Raw genomic sequence first — 20,139 nt, 5'->3', positions numbered from 1 at the left:
CCTTTGACACGAGATGTCTAGATACTGTTTGTACTGAAGGTTTGCATACCCTTGTGACAGGTTTTTGTCAGACACAGATCAAATTTTAAATCCCCAAATTCTGTCAAGTCCCCTCTGCGTTTAATATTTTATCCCTGTCCTTGGCCCCTCTGTTCTACTAGAATCTCAGATTCCACAGCATCTGTCACAAAGGATACTGTTGAACTCCCAATGGAGGTTATGAATCCCACCATGAGATCAGCCACTCCAGCAACCCCAGCACTTCCAAACTGCATCTCCAACTTAAACTCCATTGGTACAATGTTTACTACTCGATAAATGAATGGCAGTCTAAAAAGCATATCGACAAAATGTATTGTGTCTATCAAATCTAATCATAATCTCAGCAAACTTCCTTCTACTTCAAATGAACCTGTGAACATTCAGCTCCCCTAAATATCTAAACATGGGGGTGGAGGGGATGTGACATTCCCCCCTTGTGAGAGAAACCTGGGGAAAACACCGTGTTTGTCTGATCTAATTCACAATACCCTGTCACTGTCCACTTGCTAATTTCTACCTCTGTCTATGCTGTGGTATTCTGAAATGTAAATCTTTCCCTCTCTATTAACATCCGCATGAATCATTCTAGATTAAAGTAAAGTCAAACTAACCTTTATGAAATGTGAGCAACAAAATTTCAATACAAAGCGGCAACATTGTTCTAAAGTGTGAAACAAACTTTGTGTAAACGTTCACCTTTGATATGCAGATTCAAATGAACTCACAAACAAGCATGCTATATCATCACACTGCTTGACGTGTGGAGGTAATTTTTAGCAACTATGGATCAAAGCTATTTGGAGGATCCCTGAAATGGTCACACCTTGAGAAATGATGATGAAACCAACTTTGATTCGTCAGCATAGGCATTCTCTCTTGCATTCGTCAATGCACTATAAATATGCGCTATATTTGCCTTCAATTCACATTTGCTATCGCAACATCTATTGTAACCATAACAACCAGATTATGCTTGAGCAGAAGCTGAAAGCCATTGACCGGATTCATGCCGAAAAGATGAGCTTACATTCTGCATTCTTTGCAGTTTGGTAAAGATAGGAAACAACTTCACGAATGAAGCAATAACTGTAAAAGAATTCATCTAGTATAGTGGTGGTATCGATAAGAAACATCGTAAGCTGCATTTCCTTGATGAACATGACATCTTCAAGTTCCTGTGTGATGAGAGAGCACAGGTTTGTGTAGTTTTACAAACAAAATGCTCCAGTCCTTTGCAAGAGAGAGGGCCACTCAACTCAACATCCTAGACATAAAGGGCTCCAATGGTTGACAACCGGTAGAACTATGGAAGAAATGATTCAGTGTCGGTTTTTAGGAAAGTTAAAGTGTGAGTCCCACCACATTTTGAGGCTTTTTTCGTTCGACTTCAGGCATATACTCTTATCAATGAAATTGGTATTAATAAAACAAACATTTACACACAAACTGAAGCTTATTTGAGCAGTTTTTAGACGGTTGTATTGTGTTATTCGACCAAAACACGGGAAAAGTTGCACATTTTGACTTCAATCATGGCGACATTTTCCGGAAATTGCCGAGCTCGCCCCGTTTTGGTGCAAGTAGCTGTGATGTCACTAATAGAACGCCTGATGGTGACTTCATGCTTTGACTATGGAGATAGTGATAATTTCATGAGTGAAAGCGGTGCAACTGAGAATGTCATCGTCACAGATGATATGACAAAGCTGTTCAGAATTTACAGGCCCGCAAATTTTATCAGCACCCTAGACAGACTAATCTCAGAGAAAATCGTGCACAAAAATGTTGACAAGTTACAAGGCAAAGGGTTGGGTCTTCTATATGATCGTGTTGGCAAAGATAGGAGTTCGACGGATTTGACATCAATGAAGATGACAATGAGTGTGAGCAGCCAGTCCAGAGAGACTTACAAAGTTTCTCCTGCCAGCTGTTCGGGTATGAACTGTAAAAAAATCTTCACGTCTATAACAGCAGCTTTACAAAGTTCACACTGTGTATCACTAATTTTTACAGGATGAATTTTCCTTTTTGTAACAAAGTAGCATTTCGATTGTAACATATTGACTTGTACATTTTATGAGCTGATGAAGGGTTCCCTCGTCCAGATATGAATCCAGTCTGGTTTGTTTGGGGGCATTGGGTATACTGCAGAGGTACATTTCTATTTCCTTGATGTATTTCATTTAATTTTCAGATATCAATAAACAGAATTATAATTCCTTACATTGCAATTTGTTATCTTGTTATGTTCACCACTGTATTTGGCCAGTCTACAACAATTACCATTCAGACATCAGCATGCAAGTCTGCCCAACTTACAAATTATGTAGGACGTTTTTTTTTTAATTTTGCAGGTGGTTGCCAGGGAAACCACCCACCTCATTGTTTTTGTAAAGTTAAATGTTCTGGTCCCTGGGCAGTGACATAGAGAAATACAGTAGCTCTAAAAGTCCATTAAAGTGAAACAAAGAGAGCAAAGTTTAGATGACACACCAATTTGAAGTCAGAATATTTTATATTAGAGTGCTAATACAATACAACAACTGAACTGGGCCTGCCATCCTTGAAGTACTGCAAAATGAATTCTTCACAGTGCTTGTGAAAATCGAAATTGAAGAAACACTTTCACATGTAAAATTTAAACATAATCGCTTAAACATTGCTCGATTACTTTCAGTATCCAAGCTGTCATTTACTAGTAATCTATTCCTTTGCATTGAACAGAAAGTCATAGTAAAATGTATATATAACCTTGACTACCTTACAATGCAATGTCTCAAACAAGGAACAAAATTCTCAAGAACATGTTTAATTAGTATACAAAGCCAAAAGCATAAATCACTAACTGTCATCAACAATGGCTCATTAACATCATAAATCAAAAGAAAAATTGGTGCGTGTGTTGGGGCTTTCGGAAAATGAAACAAAACACTTATGATGATTTGTGGGGATGTCATAAACACAAACACATTGTTGTCAGCTGTTTTTGCAAACTGTCACAGTATAAGAGTTCACATATTTGAACTTTCATTTAGGCACCATTACCATCTTGGAGTTATATTTTGTCTGTATGAGATTGAATCAGTGGTTAGTAGGGCTCGTCGGCAAAAGGGATGGCCCTGAAAAGTGTTGATGAAGCTTTAATACTGAAGTTCCATACCTTTTATAATATAATGACCGAGGTAAAAGAACACACTATATTTTGAATTTCAGTGTCAGTGGATGATCAATGTACTTTGTTTTAAAAGACTGACTTGTGATGAATGAATGCAAGATTTTGATGCGGTTATTATGTTTCAGAACAACTAACACTTGATTCTAGATGATCCTAATCCTAAATGGACTCATTCTCAAATGAACAATACACATACCTGCTTGTTTAGTCCTGATAGTGAACCATGTTGGATGTGATATTTGCTTATTGTTGCACGAGCTATGCTTTGGGAGGAAGGGTTGGGGTGGGGTGGAGGTGGGGTTGGGGAGAGGTCCATGGAGAGCGCTTGATTGTCAACTATGACACAACTTCATCTGTGTATGCAATACTCACACTAAAACCCTGGTGAAGTACCAGTAGTTCTGCTAGTTTCTTCTCATGATACAGACATTGTACCATCAGCGGCAAAACATCAACCAACTTGGCCTTGCGATTGTGCCAATAACTGACCTTGCAAAGAAACTTTCCACCTGGAGTAATCCCGAAATATTACAACCATGAAGAAAGACACGTTTGTTTCTTGGACATGTACATTTTCAATAAATTTTTCAACCCAAACCTGAAGACAACCCTGTGCTGAGGTTGGCTTTATAACACACCACGGGTACAGGCTGGATTCCTATTGCATTGCAGCTGATGCATATACATATACTTACTCTGCTTCAGTGAACTCCGCTGGAGCATCTTCTTCAAACATCTTCTCCTCATCCCATTTCTTTTGAACTTCTCTCTCTATGGCTTTAAGGGCCTCCACTTTCCCTGTACCCTTCCGTTCTATATTACGCTCCATGCTTTACCTACAGGTATACATGTCGATGACATAATACTGGGTTCAAATCACAGGTACATTTTATATGGGAAAAATGAGGATACTGGAACATATGGTTACATGTACACAATACAATATGCACAGAAAAACAGTTAATCACATACCATTAGAATACATGTATTTGATATGAGTGAAGGGGTGTGTGTGAATAAATGCAGTATGTTTATATCTTGTGGGTAAAATCAATAACATAGACATGTACATGAATCTGACAAGTGTCATATGGATAGTTTTTCTTTTGAATCTCAATGAGCACCGTGTCAGAAAAGAAATTTATAAACACATTTATCAGTATCAATCACACTTGAAAAGTGATCAAGTGTTACAAATAGCTTGGCAGCTGGCACTCGGTAATTCTTCCCTTCAAAATTTGCCCCCAGGCCCCTTTTCACAAGTTAGCATTGGCGAAGAAGATGTTACAGACTGTTACAGACTGCTTGACAAGTAAATTTGTAACAGCCAGTGTAGTGATATTGAAGCAAGTACATGCACACTCATTGTTAATAAAATGCTGCCTGCCATAGCTGCATGTAAAAGCTATAGATACAATATTCAACTGAGTTTTCATTCCTGTTATTTTCTATGCATATCTCAGCTGAGCTTATCATGTATAAAACTGTAATACGTATTGAACTAAAATATGCTGGATATAACATTTTAAAGGACAGGTATTAATTTACTCTTCAATATGATCAGATGTTAACTTTCCCAACTCATCGGTCACTACCTATCTTTCTGATAGATCAAAGCCTTTCCCCTCTCCTGAATCCTCTCAATGTAAAGTTTCAGTGTCCAACTGTAGCACAGAAAGTTCGATTTACTAAGAATCAGATTGCATAACAACTGTGCATTTTATCCTACCCGTAACCCCTAACCCCTTCCCAATGTTTTCCATGACAACCAAGGAATCATGACACGGGAAAAGTTTCTCATGTCCACCCTTGAATGCTGGGGGCCACCAATGGGAGAGGCTACAAAAAACGATCTCTTCATCATGTCACGTATGTTTGATTGCCATTTTGAGCAAGCATTGCCGATCAGAGTGCGAGTGTGAGTTTTAAGTTGGACATTTTCACAACTTCTCACTTGTACTTCTATGCAGTAGGTCTTCTGAAATCAACCTCCCCTTTCATGCTGACATATGCATGAAACGCGTGATATGCGAACGGCAAAGCTCAACTTTTGGTGCTTACCAACTCATCGCACAAGTGCTGGAAGTGTGACCCACATGCAGAGAAGTGCTTATTTCTTCAGGCACGGTTTGCAATGTTCAATAACTCGTCCAGTATATAACCCCTAACCACAGCAACACTGCATTGCAACACATGGCTGGGCACTCGCACTCTCGCTTTCAACTTCAAGTCAAGCACAACAGCAGGTGACCCTACTTCACTTCTGGAACCAATTTTACTGCTATGTTATACTTACCTGACGGCCGATCTCGACCTGACCGGTGAACACAGGCAAATGAAATGCACGAGTATGGTAACACTGGGGCTAAACTGATGAAATATTGCTGCACTTCGTGACACGTTCCAGTCACTGCCGTGCCGGTTGATGCAAGCACATGAAAGTGTGAGCTATTGCGCAAGACGGAATTTTTCAACGGCTACACAGAAGCGAAGGCTCCATGAAATATTTTCCCAACATTTTTCGGTGAAAGACCATAAATGCCTTAATAAAATGGTAGTAATAATTTTAAAGCCTCCTCAATACGAAATATACGCTATTATATCGCATTTTGCTTAGAACCTCAACTGTCGTGAAAACAATGCCGTAAAACTGCATTTCAATTACTTCCGGAGTAAAGGTGGTGTTCGCAAACATCAGGAGAGTTGAGCAACCTCTAAGATTTCCCACCCTGGCACAGACAAAGTTAGTTTGCTACGGTATTTGAACTACAAAAAAGAACAAGGGAAGGTCCAATACAAGTTGTTGCTTACTTACAAGTCTGGACAATGTCTGCGGAGGTCCATTTCGACGAGCGAAGTGGTCTTGTCCCGGTGAAGACGCCGTGGGGTCAATGGTACCAGACGATGGAAGAGGTTTACATAGAAATCAACTTGCCGGAACACACAAGAGCGAAAGAAATCAACGTTGATTTTAGATTAAAGTACATCGCTGTGGCTGTAAAAGGAAAGACGATTATCAAGGCACTAATTTTAATTCTTTATTTCCTTTTTTTTAATTTTTTTGTGTGCATTCTCTATTTTGGGACATGTCACGATGCCTTGCCAAGACCGGCTGATTGCATTGGCACAGAGCCTCACACAGGCATTCGATTGACTGCGCGAAAGCCCACTGCAAGCCTTGGTGTTATCTTGTCGCATCACAGGGCCTTCGCAGAGCAAATCAAATGCCTGTGGCATCTCACATATCCCACACAACTACCATATATCTTTTCTGAGACAGTAAATTAACAATAATCGATTCCAGGAAACTTTAAGCATCTTGTCATTATGGCTTCAATAATTAAATTCACTTTAATAATTTGTATGACCATCGAGTCTATTTTTCAATGGTACAAATTTGCAAATTTTGTGCTGTTGAAATGAAAACCAATCTAAAATATTTGAGATTCTGTAATGAAGTGTAATCTTTCATGAAAGGTTGCCACTGCAAATGAACTGTCATCTCTGAACACACCCTTGTTTCTGTAATCACTCAAGAAATATTTATCTCAAAGTGACAGATGCTGTAACTTCTGCAGATATTTAAGTTTTCATTCACCATCAAAAAATACATTTCTATTTTTAGCTACCTCAGAGAGTATATCGTAAAAGCAGAAATCGCATTAAACTGATGTATATACATGTTTGTGCTTCATGTAAATCTTATCAGGTGAATGCCCTTTTTATTGTGAGAGCGGCTATCGACAGAAAGAAACAAGCACATCTAATTGTAGTCATATATGAAAAAAGAGGCATCCGTTGTGTCAACACAACTAGCATGACAGTATTACATTGTAACTGATGGCAAGTTGTTTGATTTACTGCAAATTTCAGCAGAAATTTAGCAGTTCTCTACATGGCAATCTACAGGCTGGCAATGTGTCCAAAGTTGCTTCAAATATTGCATGTTAATGATAGATCTTCAAAAACAGGATAGAAAATACTTAAAAATGTTCACAATTAGACACTTGCCTTTGTCGCTGCCCATATCAAATGCCCATCTTATAAGCCAAACAAAGTTTCCTAAATTTCATACTTGCATTTTTCACAAGTATGTACAGATACTGTACTCTCTGTATTTGACATTTATATTCTAGTTTTGAGAATCTACCATCAGATAAATTGAAAATAATACTTTAACATATTTGAAACCAAGCAGGCAACTACGATTAGCAATTGGCAAAATATTTATGTCTCCTCATTAAATGAAAAAGACTTTTAAGACAACCATTAAAGAGGTTCTAATTACATGTCAAACATACACTCACAGATTAACACATTCAAAAATTTAGTGGGTACAAATTATTACCAAAGTTGAAAGTTCCTGTAATCATTTTCTTCTTGCCTTTTTCAGGGTGATCTCCATGAAAAAGTTGTAACAGATGAATGCATGTGGAGTCTAGGTAAGCTGAGAGCAATAGTCAAATGACTTTCTTGAAGAAGAGATGCATTGTGTACCATGTTTCCCTTTTTTCACTAGAAATTATATTGAGATTTGATCTACAGATTTAGCTGAGACAATTCATCCATGGTAGCTATGCATAGGTCCTGAGAGTGTTCAGGGAACTACACATTTCAAACTGCCATGTGAGCACAAGCAGCAAACTACAAGCCCACTAGTTGCTTTGCATAAATAATTTTGCATATGTATGCTTTCATTTTTTATTTTGCTTAATTGTACAATGTAGTTTACTGAGGGTTTAACTCTCACGGCACCTTCAATGCCACAGAATTTTCAGAAGTTTATTCCTTCAATTTACGTTGTTAAGATTTTCATATACCTACATATATCGGTACTTGAGGCAAGTCTACAAACTTGCATGATATTCTCTATCTTCTGCAAACCCCAAGCTATAGTGTCTTATCCTTGAAATTCAGTGCCACCATGTGATGCAGAGATAGTTTTTGAACAGTTGAAAAACAATTAAAATTGTGACACCAAGATGCACATCCTCACTTACAATCAAAATGAAATTTCCCTTGCAGAGGACAGGAACTTTCTGAGGATCGTTTTGATAAAAATTCGAGGTTGCCAAACCTGCTGGATGTCCCTGCTTGTCAATGAATATGAAGCTGATCCTTTCACTTTTGATCAAATGGAAAAGAAGCTTACACTTGAAAGGTTTCAAAAAGAGGTGAGTTGATGGTGACGTACTTACATTTGGCTTATTTAAAAATCTGGAGAAGTGCCAACAGCATTGGCTCAGTTCAGTCTTTAGGGAGTCATAATGTAATAATAATATTTTGTTGGTGATTAGTAGTGTGAATATACTCAAAATAAAACAGAGTAGAGTCATAATGTAATAGTATTGGCTCATATTTGGTTTTATATAAAAATACCAAAAGAGCTTATATGATGAGTCTTATGTCTGTATATTTGTGGTTATGTGAGGATGTATGTCCGTCACACACAAAGGCTCCCATACCGCCAAAGCTACCATCTCAGTATTTGGTGTACAGGTAGATGTAGGGGTTGAGATGTTAATTTGTTCAAATGAACACATCAGTGTCAAAAATGTGCAAATGAGGTAAGAAAAAGCGAAATTCTGAAACAGGCTTGAAAGAGGCTTACTCCCCTGACTTGAGTCATTTCCTGTCATTGTTTATGAACTGTTACATATTAACAGACCTGCTCAAACCATAGACAGTAGAGGGGAGGAAGACCGTCAGTAGAGGGGAGAAAGACCGTCTATGGTCAAACTAAGGGGGGCTATGCTATGCATGTTGCTAAAGTTCTCCAGTACCTAAAGTTTCAGACCTTAATTACTTTTGTCATTCTTGTTTTTCTGGTTTAAATATTTCTTGTTGTTTTTCTGGTTGTACTGTGCAGAAATCATTGTCATAACATCAACGTAGAATTTTCCTGCACTGAACAGATAGAAACAACATTTATTGTTGATCTTTGGTACCCATACTGGTATATACCAATTCTGATCAAATTTGAGCGACACCGTATAATTGCGGTATTTTATTACTTTTGTGACCAATAGTGGGAACTAATATATAATATAATAAAACAAGGTAAAATGTGCCGCAGGCAAAGAAATTCAGACTCTCAATATTGTTTACAGAAAACTAAGACTTGTCTACTGCTTGTATGGGCTCATTTTGATGCCTGTGGAGTAAATTGAAATTTTGATTCAATTTTTCCCATGGGTGTAGTGGCCAATTATAAAATTGCAAACATTGGCAAAATTTTGGTAATCTTTTTCCCAAATCCCAAACTTTTCAAGGTGACTCTTGATTTTTATTATTGATTATGAAAGAGAATGGTTCACAGTACCCTTTGGCAAGTGTAGGCAAAAGTTCATTTATGATATTTAATAGTTTATCATTATCAAAAATGTCAAAATTCTACAGAAAACACGGATTACTGACACATTCTCCATATTTGATAAAGTAATCATTATTTCATGTGGATTAACCCAAAATTGAATATTTTAGTTGTTTTACTTTGGACCTGTACAATATTTTGATATCATATTCATTTTTTAGAGAAAGAATATCACAAATTTTGACTAGGTGAAATGCTATCAATGTGAAAAGAAAAATAAAGATGTCAAAATTTTCATCTTCATAGAGTGAGAAACATTACAATGTCATGTATTTAATCTGATGTGGTTTGTCATCTGATATCTACTGTGTTACATGATCAGTACAGACTTTTCCACATTCAAGAACGTGGCAAAGTGTTTTTTTATAAGGTACCTCTATAGTTTAATGAAACCCCAGTTGTGTTATAGATGCTGAAAAGTTCAACCAGAGGATATGCACAGCAAGATTTTAGAAATTTGAAAGGTCACTCTCTCGATGCCGACTGTCTGTAAAGACTTGATATGTAAAAATTACTTCAGGGGCTGGAAGTTGATGCCTTTTTATAGGATATGCAAATGTTCCGTGTACCTTGGGAAATCTGTTGGCTTTGATGGTTGTATTTATTATTCCCAGCTTCAAACATGGAACAAAAATTTGGTGTGTTATCCTCCTTTTTGTGTTTTTCCATCCTACGCTATCTGATTAATCTTTATAATGAATGTAGCAGAAATAATTTGTATGTCTGTGGTGGTCTTCTTCACATCTGCTGAGATTGTCTGTCTTCCAAAAACCTTCATTACAAAAGTATTATTTTTATCATTATTATTCCTGGAAGTTGTTTGAAATGTCCGTTATCCATGGGCAAGCCCTCGTCAACTTTATCTCCAAGGAATTGATTATTGATATCACCATGTATGTGGGACTCTAAGTAAATGACAGTGTCAGTAGACTTGAATGGATTTTATTCTCTTGTCAAAATACCCGTAATTAGAATAATGATCCCACCCCCTCGTTTCCTTTCCGGCTTATGTGTGGGAGTGGTTTCAAGTTTCACGAGGCTACCCTTTAGAATATTTACCATCAAATTCTGTCATGCTTAAGAAAGTCTAAAAACACATACAACATCAAGTTCATATCATCAGTCCCCCTGTATATACTACATTTACCCAATGCCTGCAATATGTCATTGCAGTGTGTCCCTTACTGTCAATGTCTGTCATTTTCTACTGTAGAACCCAGGCTTTGATTTCAGCGGAGCAGAAATTTCTGGAAACTACCACGGCGATGGGCCTCAGCTGCCGTCATAGAGATACCTGTTACAGACATGAAACAATTTCCTAACTTAAGGTGATCATTTGACTTTGTACATTTCTGAGAGATGACATCAAGAACATTTATGGATATTTATAAAAGATAGTTTCAAACGTTTGAATTTATAAAACATTCTCCGATTTTGAAAATATCTCTTTATCGCTTTCCCAGAAATAGGAGAGAACCTATAAGAGCTTTCACTTGTGCCAGCCCAGCATTTTTTTCCAAAGCATATGTAAACCCGCTTATGTTTTGCATTTGATTTGAACTTGTCTGTATGAGTGAAATAGAAAAACAATTCTGTATACATGCAAAGTTGCATAAAAACATTCCTGTTCCAGTTTTCAGTATTCAGTAAGTTAACATTTTTACCCCTTTGAAAAAAATTGATATATAAGTTTTAATTATTAGCACTATTTTCTTTGTTGATATTTGCTTCCAAGGAGTGTGAAATTCAGCAAAACTCTGTCATTGTAGTTCTCATGATGAAGGCATAAAATGCTCCCTATAGCCTGAATGCTTATTGAACGATATTCATAGTTTCATGATTTATGTCAATGTGAGTCGGCAATATGAGTTTATGGTCTAAGTGTAAGTTACCTACCATTGCTAACAGCGCACATAGTATATGTAAAGTGTGTCTTGTTCAGATTACCAATCTTAGGAAACAGAAGAACAGAAACTGTCATTGACATTTTGCAAATAAAAATATTGAAAAATATTATCAAAACACTCGGTCTCATGGCATTTCAGAATTGAGAAATCCTTATGCCTCACAGTTGTGAAATCTGATATGGAAAAGAAGGATAAATACAGAATATTTCATCTGTTTTTCAACTTGCCATTGTGGTTGTCTTATAAAAAAGCATGACCTTCTGAAAAAGATTGCTTCAAAAATATTCTAAAAAAAGCAAAAGGAAACTGTATTTTAAAACAGGTTGTATATTTCTTGTTGATTTATTGACAAAAATTTGAATTGTGTGTTCCTGAGAATGCATACATAGACATCACATGTATAACGCTTCTTGAAATACTTTATCATCCAATATCCGTATAATTTAATTTTCTTTGGAATCATAACCTGTACATAAAAAGGGGACAAGAGAGATACAGCTATCTACTGCAGCTATTAATTTGGTGTCAGTCCTGATTGACTAGTGTACGGATGCATGAAGGTCTTCCTGTCAAACAAAACATGAGAAAGGATTATTTTTATCCTCATTTGGAGGAATTACATCAGCAATGATCTTGGTCGACAGCGAGCCAGTTTCAATGTTTTTCACCGTGTTTATTCATCCATTGTGCAAACCAATGGAAACAAACCTCAACACTGTGACACTGTGCGCTCTCCGAGACCTAAATTATGTCCATCACAGACAATTTGATTCTTTTTATTTTGTTGTTTACCAGGTGTTAAAAGAGATTGTTTTGAAGACTCTCCACTTAATTGTGATGCAAATATGCTCCCACCAGTCCTGATGTTTTTCTTTCCTCTCCACTACTCAAGCACACAATCGTTTCTATATTTATCATTCAAATCACCAGGGGGGAGAGCGTTAACTTTAGTTACAACAGCTGAGACTCAGTCACGATGACTTCACATTCTGTCGGGATTCGCTACAGCTGCTTTTGTCAATAAGAAATTATTACACTTGACTTGGAGGAGGGGGGTTAGTGACTGATGGGTACAGAGTCAATGTTACATGAAGTTTTTCATGACTGAGGTGGCAATTGGAAAAAAAATACACAGTATCCCTGCATCAGCTAAATGATTGACAAGTGGTTGGACTCTGGATTTCATCGTGTGCAAGATGGGAACTTGTCTGAACCCTAGCTCCTTTCCGAACCAAACCCATGAAAAGTCAAACTATGGCACAGTAAAGAAGCAATGTAATGTGAAATAGCAAACCGCTGGCTACTTAGTATATACAGAATGTACAAACTGACGATTTTGAAAGCAGACAGCTGGCTTATCCCTCTTGCGGTAGGATTAACAGAACAAAAGCTTGGCATTTGGAGCGTTCTTGATATATAAAATAGTCAACTGACAAAACATGAAATCTTGCAAAATTAATAGTTAAAAATATATCAAAACCAACCAATACTGTCTAGATTTGCAAGCAGATTATCCCCCGATGAGTAATGCTCCAAAGTGTCAGTTTATATATTTCATAAGGGATTAACCAGACTGTTTCAACCACTTGTCTCATCTATGCCATGACAAGAGACAGTGGTTGGGTAGCTGCATTGTTGCATATTCTTCAAGTACAGGTAAAATCATGATCATTCATGATATAACTTGTACAGTGATATATTTAGTTGCGACCCATGCTCTTAATCATAACAGCATCATGCAGGATAGACAGAAACATATGAAAAAAAAATGTTCACCACTGTCAAAAAAACATCAATTGTAACAATTCCTGCTATTAGTATCTTGTCCTTTGTAAAATTGTCAGTCATCGAGTTCATGATGATGCAGGTAGAGATTATTGATAATAACTGCCAAAATTGATCCACTTCCCATCAAAGAGATTAAGTTACAACATGCCAGATGTGTACTTCCTTTGGAAGGCATTGATTGTTTTTTTACAGTGAGCCCTGTTTCATCAAAAAGGCAACCAGCTTCCTCCCACATCCACATCATCCATTGGCTGGCACGATTCTTTCAGGCAAGGGATACGTTTTCCAATAAGGGATGTATTTTCAAAGCTGTGATTGGGCATGACGTTCAAACACAGTCCAACCACGATGACAGTGATAGGTAACTCACTGTAGCCAATGGAAATGTTCTTTCAGTGTTACCGTTACTGTTGTACTCATTAGCTTCCTGTGTGAGTATATTAAGCCGTAAAGGGACCATAGCTTTTGAATGTATGTTTCAATGATAAAAATGAAACTGTTTTCTTATCCGTCTGCCCATTAAAAGTGTGTATGTTGTAATACAAGGTACTAGCTTAACCAACACAATATACAGGGTTGTCCACAAGAGATGGGCTACCCCTCTGTTTTCGGAGCAATCTATTCTTATGTTAATAATCATACAAAAGAATACATTTTTACAATAAAACAATATGCAAATTGTGCATTGTTATGTAAATTGGCCACGCACCCCTGTCTTTTCAAGCAGTGGAGAACATTGCAATACATCATGAACAATATATAATGGTATTGGTCACTGATAAATTCTAGCCTGGATAAAAATGGGGTCATCTATGAAAACATTGGCCTACCATGTGTACTGGCTGCATTGGCAAGTTGACCACTTGGCATTTTGTTGCTAATTAGTCCCCACGGACACTGTCCCGGGGGAACTTATAGGTTTGGTCATGTTTGTGCGTGCGTGTGTTCGTCCGTGTGTGCGTCAGTCCGTTCACGCAGATATCTCAGGGATGCCTGGAGCGATTTCTTTCAAACTTGGTACAAGGATTACTTCATATGTCATACATATGCACGTCAATTTGTTTTGTGATACAATCCAATATGGCCGCCAGGCGGCCATTTTATTACGATTTTTTCATGTACAGAGCCATAACTCAGACATGTTTCAACCGATTTTATTCAAAGTTGGTACAAGAACATTGACCAATGTCATAGATATGCACGTATCATATCAATTTGGTTTGTGATACGATCCAATATGACTGCCGTGCGGCCATTTTGTTTCGATTTTTTCATGTAAAGAGCCAAAACTTGGGCATATCTCAACCAATTTTATTCAAAGTTGGTACAAGGACATTGACCTATGTCATACATATGCATCTTGATTTGTTTGGTGATACGATCCAATAAATTAAATTAATTGCCAATTTGCATTTACATGATGAACTTTTGTTTTTGGGATGAATGTCCAGAAGCACTGCATCAAACTTTATAAAATATGGTACCAGTGATAATCTATCAGTGTTATGATAGGATGCAAAAATGTTTTGCAACATCCTGTTGATTAATTCCTAGTTGACTCATTTAATGACCTTTAGGATGGTGGCCTACATTTGTTTTATGTTTTCATCACCATGGAACTCATTCTTGGCCATTGAGCGCCATCTGTATCAAAGTATTTTTATCACAGACCTAATTAATGAAGAGGACTCTATCCTCTCTGAGGACTTGTAATCAAAGTACCCATTAACAAGTGGGGACTGTGTCATCAATGATGACTTGTTTGGGAATAGAGCAAAAGACTTCATATTATAGACCGAACAAAAATTCTGCAAAACACATCCAAAATTACAGCTAATGGGGCTTTAACCCTTTGAACGCCATAGTCAATTTTTGTCACCTTCAGTCAATTTTTTTCAGATTTTTGTCAAAATTTTGATAACAAATGCAGCAAATGAAATGTGATGTCCTTGTGGTCCAAAATTATCAAAAACTTACAGAAAAATATACAAAAATTGGTAAAAAATGTTGCGCTAAAATCTTGATGGGAACAATTACAGCACATAAAGGGTTAAAGGGAGAGTAGTTGTAACTTTGGATTTTTTCACTATTTTTATTTTGTATGTTAATTTCAAGTTCTTGTTCTACTCTATCCCCAAGGTGTGTTGAATAAAACAATTGTGCTTGTCAACACAGTGTGTATCATGCAAAGTGCATTGCATTATTTACATGTGAATATTAGTCCAGACTAAAATGTACATGCCAACAATGGCAAACACCCTGTACAGGCGTAGTAGACAAGCTGAATGCTGTGTATCTCAACAAGCTGAACATCATCCCAGCCCATTCCTGATCCAAGCATCAGAAATTATCTAGGATGTAAATTATCCAAAATTGTTTTAGTGCAGATTTGATGAGTACTGATCATAATATGTTGGTTCACATGCTTTTCATGCAAAGCACAGTAGAAACAAAAACAGCAAATCACAAGCACTGATGCATTGTGCTGGAGTTTTATCTCCTGTCAACTAATTTTATTAAGTGTAACGAAAAAAAAAGTCTTATAAGGCACCGTCATTCGCCTGTAGGTACACAGGAGCATTAATAAACCATGTGGTATGATATTTGCCAGTAAGCAGATCAGGTTACACATATTTCCGTGGAAAATCTATAAGTCCATGCAGAGAGCACGGCCTCTATACTTCTTTGCAAACTCATGACATTTACTGCTCGTGTCGTTGAATAAATGCAAGCAATATATCTCAAATAACTTTCAATAGGAAGAATGGACGTAGAATAGATTTCAATTTTTAACATTTTCTTTGTTTTGTTTCGTGAGTCCTTGCAATCATGGAACCTGATCCCAGGCATCAGTCTGTTGTTCTTCATGTCAAATCGTATGAAACCAACACTGTAACAGCCTTGTAGCTGTTATCTCAGTTACGCAGACACGACTTGCAACGACCAACTCCCACGCATTTAAAGGTAGAAAATTATGAAAAAAATCATTTTCTACCATAGATGGTAGAAAATTAGGACTGTCTGTGGATGAAGAAAAAATATTGCACGAAAGCAGCATGAAAATTCTTGAAGTACATCACCACCTGTTTCTGTTGACCCCTATCGTAATAAATTTTGGTATATTTCCATCTATAGTTTTCTGTGGCAGATTGACCCCAACACTTGACTATAGGGATGAGAGGGGTGCAAATCAATTTGGTACACCACCACCATTCAAGACCACTTATTGTCACATGCAAGTTTGATACTTACATAATGTATATGCTTGCTGAGAGCAAGGAATATCTTAAATTGAGTCAGTTTGCTCCATTTTTCTATCTTAACAAGAGTGTAATGCATACTTTAATCCCCCTACAAGTATCTCCTCTGATTGCTGTATAGATGCTGGGTTTTTTTTTCAAAGCAATGAATCAGCTCATTAAAATACACTGAAACCTTGATTTGTGTTCTTGAGAAGGCAGTTTGACAATCTGATGGTAAGCTCAACATCATGAAAATGACCTAAGGTTCAAGAAATTATTATACAAACAGGATGTATCTAAAATTAGCTGTAATTCAAAAGACACGCATGCATCTTCACAAGTGCCACTCTACGGAGGCTGGCTACCACTAATGAAGCTTTCTGAATCATATACACCACACAATAGCACATAAGAGAGTTCAACTCAGTCGCTTGATGATATAACGATGAACTTAAGTCCCTGACCCGATACTTTTTACCATAATTTACTAATAGAAAAAAAAAACGCCAACAGTTACACCGGAAAATTCAATGAAAATTTTAATCATATATGAACATCTGAATGTGTCCTTGAAGAAAAAAAGATGCAAGAAATGGCAAACAAGGAGATGTTTTTGCAACAAAGTCAAATGATCTCCTCGCACACACTTCAATCCATGTCAGCTCATTTTTACCTTCCTTCCGTAATCTTTTTATGTTTTAATGTTTTACTTTCAGTACATCGATGATTACTCGTAGAGCCATATAGTAGATATCGCAATTATAAAAGCATGCAGAAGAAATCAGACGGTCTTCCCGGGGAGGAAAATTATCACCATACTGATGAAAGTATCAACAATGCCATGTTAGTGTTGCTGCCATTTCCGAGACCTCATCCACTATCTGAGTATAAACCAAGCTGATTCAAGGATAGCTGCATAAGAATTCCAGCTGTGTGGCTGGCCGATATTCTGTATAAAGGGAGGTAACCTGGGACTACATCCTGATGACATTCATGATTTTGAAACTATCGGAACTGTAATTGTACCATCAAAGACAAAGAGAAGCTGAAAGTGACTTTCCTAAACATTAAAATTGATATCACTGAGTACAAGTTCTCAAATAAAACAATCATGCGATTTCCCTGACTGCAGTGGCAGTCGCAATGATGATTAAAGTTTGAATTTTAATTTGAATTTTATTGTTCTGACCCAATGTATCCGTAGGTACATATAGTGGATTTTCAGGTCTAGAATGAAACACACCAATCTGTAATAAAATATAGAAACTCTTAGGCAAAATAAAACAGAGAATTTTAACTAAGTTAGCAAAATAGTCCTTTTATAGTTGTATTACAGTGTTTTTATAATTATGACATACCTTGTCTGAATCCCACCATCTGATTGGCTACTGCAAGGTTTTATACTCTGTACAAGAAAACTTGGGCCCTGGATAATGAATAATAAACTAAAACTAAAAACCTAAGCATTTGATTGGCTGTAGCATGAGAAGAGAATGTCATCTGCCCTGCATTTTGTAAACTCTCACTGATTTTCCCATTCAAACTTGAATGAGTTCAACACTTACACCCTCTTTGAATAGCTCAATGAAGCCATTGATGAAGAATTTTTCAAAGCAGTGATAGCAAAAGAACAACAATGCTAGTTAGTGAACTGTTCATCAGTGGACAGTAGTGAGAGTGTTTGCATAAGTGTGAACACCATGTATGTTCTGAAGTGTTCTGGAACAGAAGCTATATATTCCCTGCTCCACTTCTGAAATAGCAACCGTATCTTTACCATGTTTGATCATATTACAGGTATAATGAGGTTGTATAATCACTTCACTTCATACCTCTAATTATCACAATTAGTGTTTTACAACATGTCTCCTTGTGGTGTGCATGTCTGTTCAAGGCTATGCAATATCTGTTCAATTGCTTGAGAGTGGAACGTGTCATATTGGATGAACGCTATGCAGTCATTTTGATCTTGCCACTGGCGTGTGTTTCATTCTTCCAAAAGCCATGCAAGACAACTAAACGCCTAAAGGGCCAACATGCAGCGATTGATCCATAGTTGTGATGGCCTCGTTCAGCATGGTGTCGGTCATATTGTGACCCTGCCACCAGCTTGCAAAAAGAATATCTACAATATATCACCAGGCAGGCAATTCACAAAATGAATTGCCAATGTCTTTCGCCAATGGCAGTTTTATGTTGGTGATAGATTTCTCACGGGCCTTGCAAATTTTTGTGAAGATGGATATGAAATAGTAGTGTACACAATGTTGAATGTGGCCATGCAGTCTGACACATAATTAAAATATGAAACAGCGACACTTTGATATACTTTACAAACGCTTTTATTCTCTCTTCCTGTTACCAATGTTACTACCATTGTAGATAGGTTGTTACTACCATTGTAGAAGGTAGTATGCAGAGAATAAAGAGTGTTATTATACATCTACCATCGAGAACAATAGAATTTTGCGTGCGCTAAAAAAGCCGTACGGAACGCCTGTTCCGTAACACGAACGGTTTCCAGGCGCCCCATCCCCTGCGGCTGTATCTGCGCGTTCACTGTTGAACGGTTTCAAGGGACCCATTGGACGAGTGCCAGAACATGTCTCGCGCGCTCTGTACGTACGTGTGTAGTGCACACACTCCAAAACTTGCAGAAGCGCGTCCGAGATAGCGTTCCACACTGGCGCGATAAAATCGGAAGAAAAATTGTTGACATTGCACGAAAACGGTCACTACTCTGACAATTTGATGCCCAGTCAGGAATGTAAGATGTATAATAATAAGGTTATCACGAAAATACCACAAAGGATGCACTCGGACATTGGCGCCGAGCATCGCCCTCCGCGATACGCTGCGCCAATGTCCTCATGCATCCTTTGCGGTATTTTCATAATAACCTCATATTATTGTATATCATACTTCATTATGTTAATGGAAAAAAGTTGGTACTTTTGGTAAAATGTTTTTTTCATTAATTTTGTTTCAAAGAACAAAAAACGATACATGCTCTTTTACTTCTCTGTAAGGTTTGTTGAAATACAAAATATTCGCCTTGCCAACACAATGGGTTGTGTACAATTATGAATTTTATTGTTGACAAAGGAATTACAGTCCACCTAAAATTCTTTCATATAAGGTTGTATGCACCTCGAAAGTGAAAGACTTAAACTTTTGCTCAAATTTTCCTCTATAAAACTTTCAACCATTCTCTTACTAAATCAAGAATAAATTAGAGGTCACCATGTAAAATTTGGTACGAGAGAGACAAATGTAAGATTTCCTGATATTTGAAATTGAAAATGGCCACCACCCCTGCGTTAATTTTTGGGGAAAAATAGGATTTTCAATTTTCGAAAAACTAAGATGGTGAAAACTTTTCTTACACCAACAGCTTTAAATGAGCCCCCACAAGTGGTAGCTCAGAATAGAATTGATAAAATTTGAAATCCCGATATCTGTCCCTGAGGCGCATTCTACCTTATAGCAGCTAGTGAATTGACAAGTAGAACACTGGGAATTTCTGCGTGATTTTCGGAGTTGAACAAGAAATTGAATTTAACAAACAAAACATGGACACTGGAAGATAGTATCAAAGCTACATTTCACTGT

At 37.2% G+C, this 20,139-nt stretch overlaps 2 protein-coding genes across 3 annotated transcripts in view; one reads left to right on the top strand and one right to left on the bottom strand.

Annotated features, from left to right (window-relative positions):
- The window catches only part of LOC139131331 (leucine--tRNA ligase, cytoplasmic-like), a 28,570-nt gene extending 22,908 nt beyond the window's left edge, over positions 1 to 5,662 (bottom strand). Inside the window, 2 exon segments of the mRNA XM_070697343.1 lie at positions 3,913 to 4,053; positions 5,514 to 5,662. Coding sequence (XP_070553444.1) covers positions 3,913 to 4,046 — 134 coding nt within the window. The 5' untranslated portion in view covers positions 4,047 to 4,053; positions 5,514 to 5,662.
- A 224-nt stretch (positions 5,663 to 5,886) lies between these two features.
- On the top strand, positions 5,887 to 17,990 carry LOC139131330 (nudC domain-containing protein 2-like). 2 transcript variants are annotated; one of them, XM_070697341.1, is made up of 5 exons: positions 5,888 to 6,238; positions 7,611 to 7,659; positions 8,243 to 8,391; positions 10,804 to 10,918; positions 17,244 to 17,990. In XM_070697341.1, the coding sequence occupies exons 1-4, from the start codon at positions 6,044 to 6,046 to the stop codon at positions 10,876 to 10,878; spliced, it is 468 nt and encodes a 155-aa protein (XP_070553442.1). In that variant the 5' UTR covers positions 5,888 to 6,043; the 3' UTR covers positions 10,879 to 10,918; positions 17,244 to 17,990. The 2 variants fall into 2 exon arrangements, with proteins under 2 accessions (XP_070553443.1, XP_070553442.1); XM_070697342.1 differs by lacking the exon at positions 10,804 to 10,918 and having other exon boundaries at positions 5,887 to 6,238.
- Positions 17,991 to 20,139: the final 2,149 nt, after the last annotated feature.

The sequence above is a fragment of the Ptychodera flava genome, chromosome 4 (genome assembly GCF_041260155.1).
Source record: "Ptychodera flava strain L36383 chromosome 4, AS_Pfla_20210202, whole genome shotgun sequence".
Lineage (NCBI taxonomy): Eukaryota > Metazoa > Hemichordata > Enteropneusta > Ptychoderidae > Ptychodera > Ptychodera flava.
Note: the sequence above shows the minus strand (reverse complement) of the source record. Positions and strands in the feature narration are given on the sequence as shown.

What these genes read in the sequence shown, in the direction of transcription:
- LOC139131330 (XM_070697341.1), top strand. Translation starts at nt 6,044, where the DNA reads ATGTCTGCGGAGGTCCATTTCGACGAGCGAAGTGGTCTTGTCCCGGTG. An exon ending in TGAATGCATGTGGAGTCTAG is followed by an intron (nt 7,660 to 8,242) that starts GTAAGCTGAGAG and finishes TTTCCCTTGCAG; the next exon opens with AGGACAGGAACTTTCTGAGG. An exon ending in TTGAAAGGTTTCAAAAAGAG is followed by an intron (nt 8,392 to 10,803) that starts GTGAGTTGATGG and finishes TTTCTACTGTAG; the next exon opens with AACCCAGGCTTTGATTTCAG.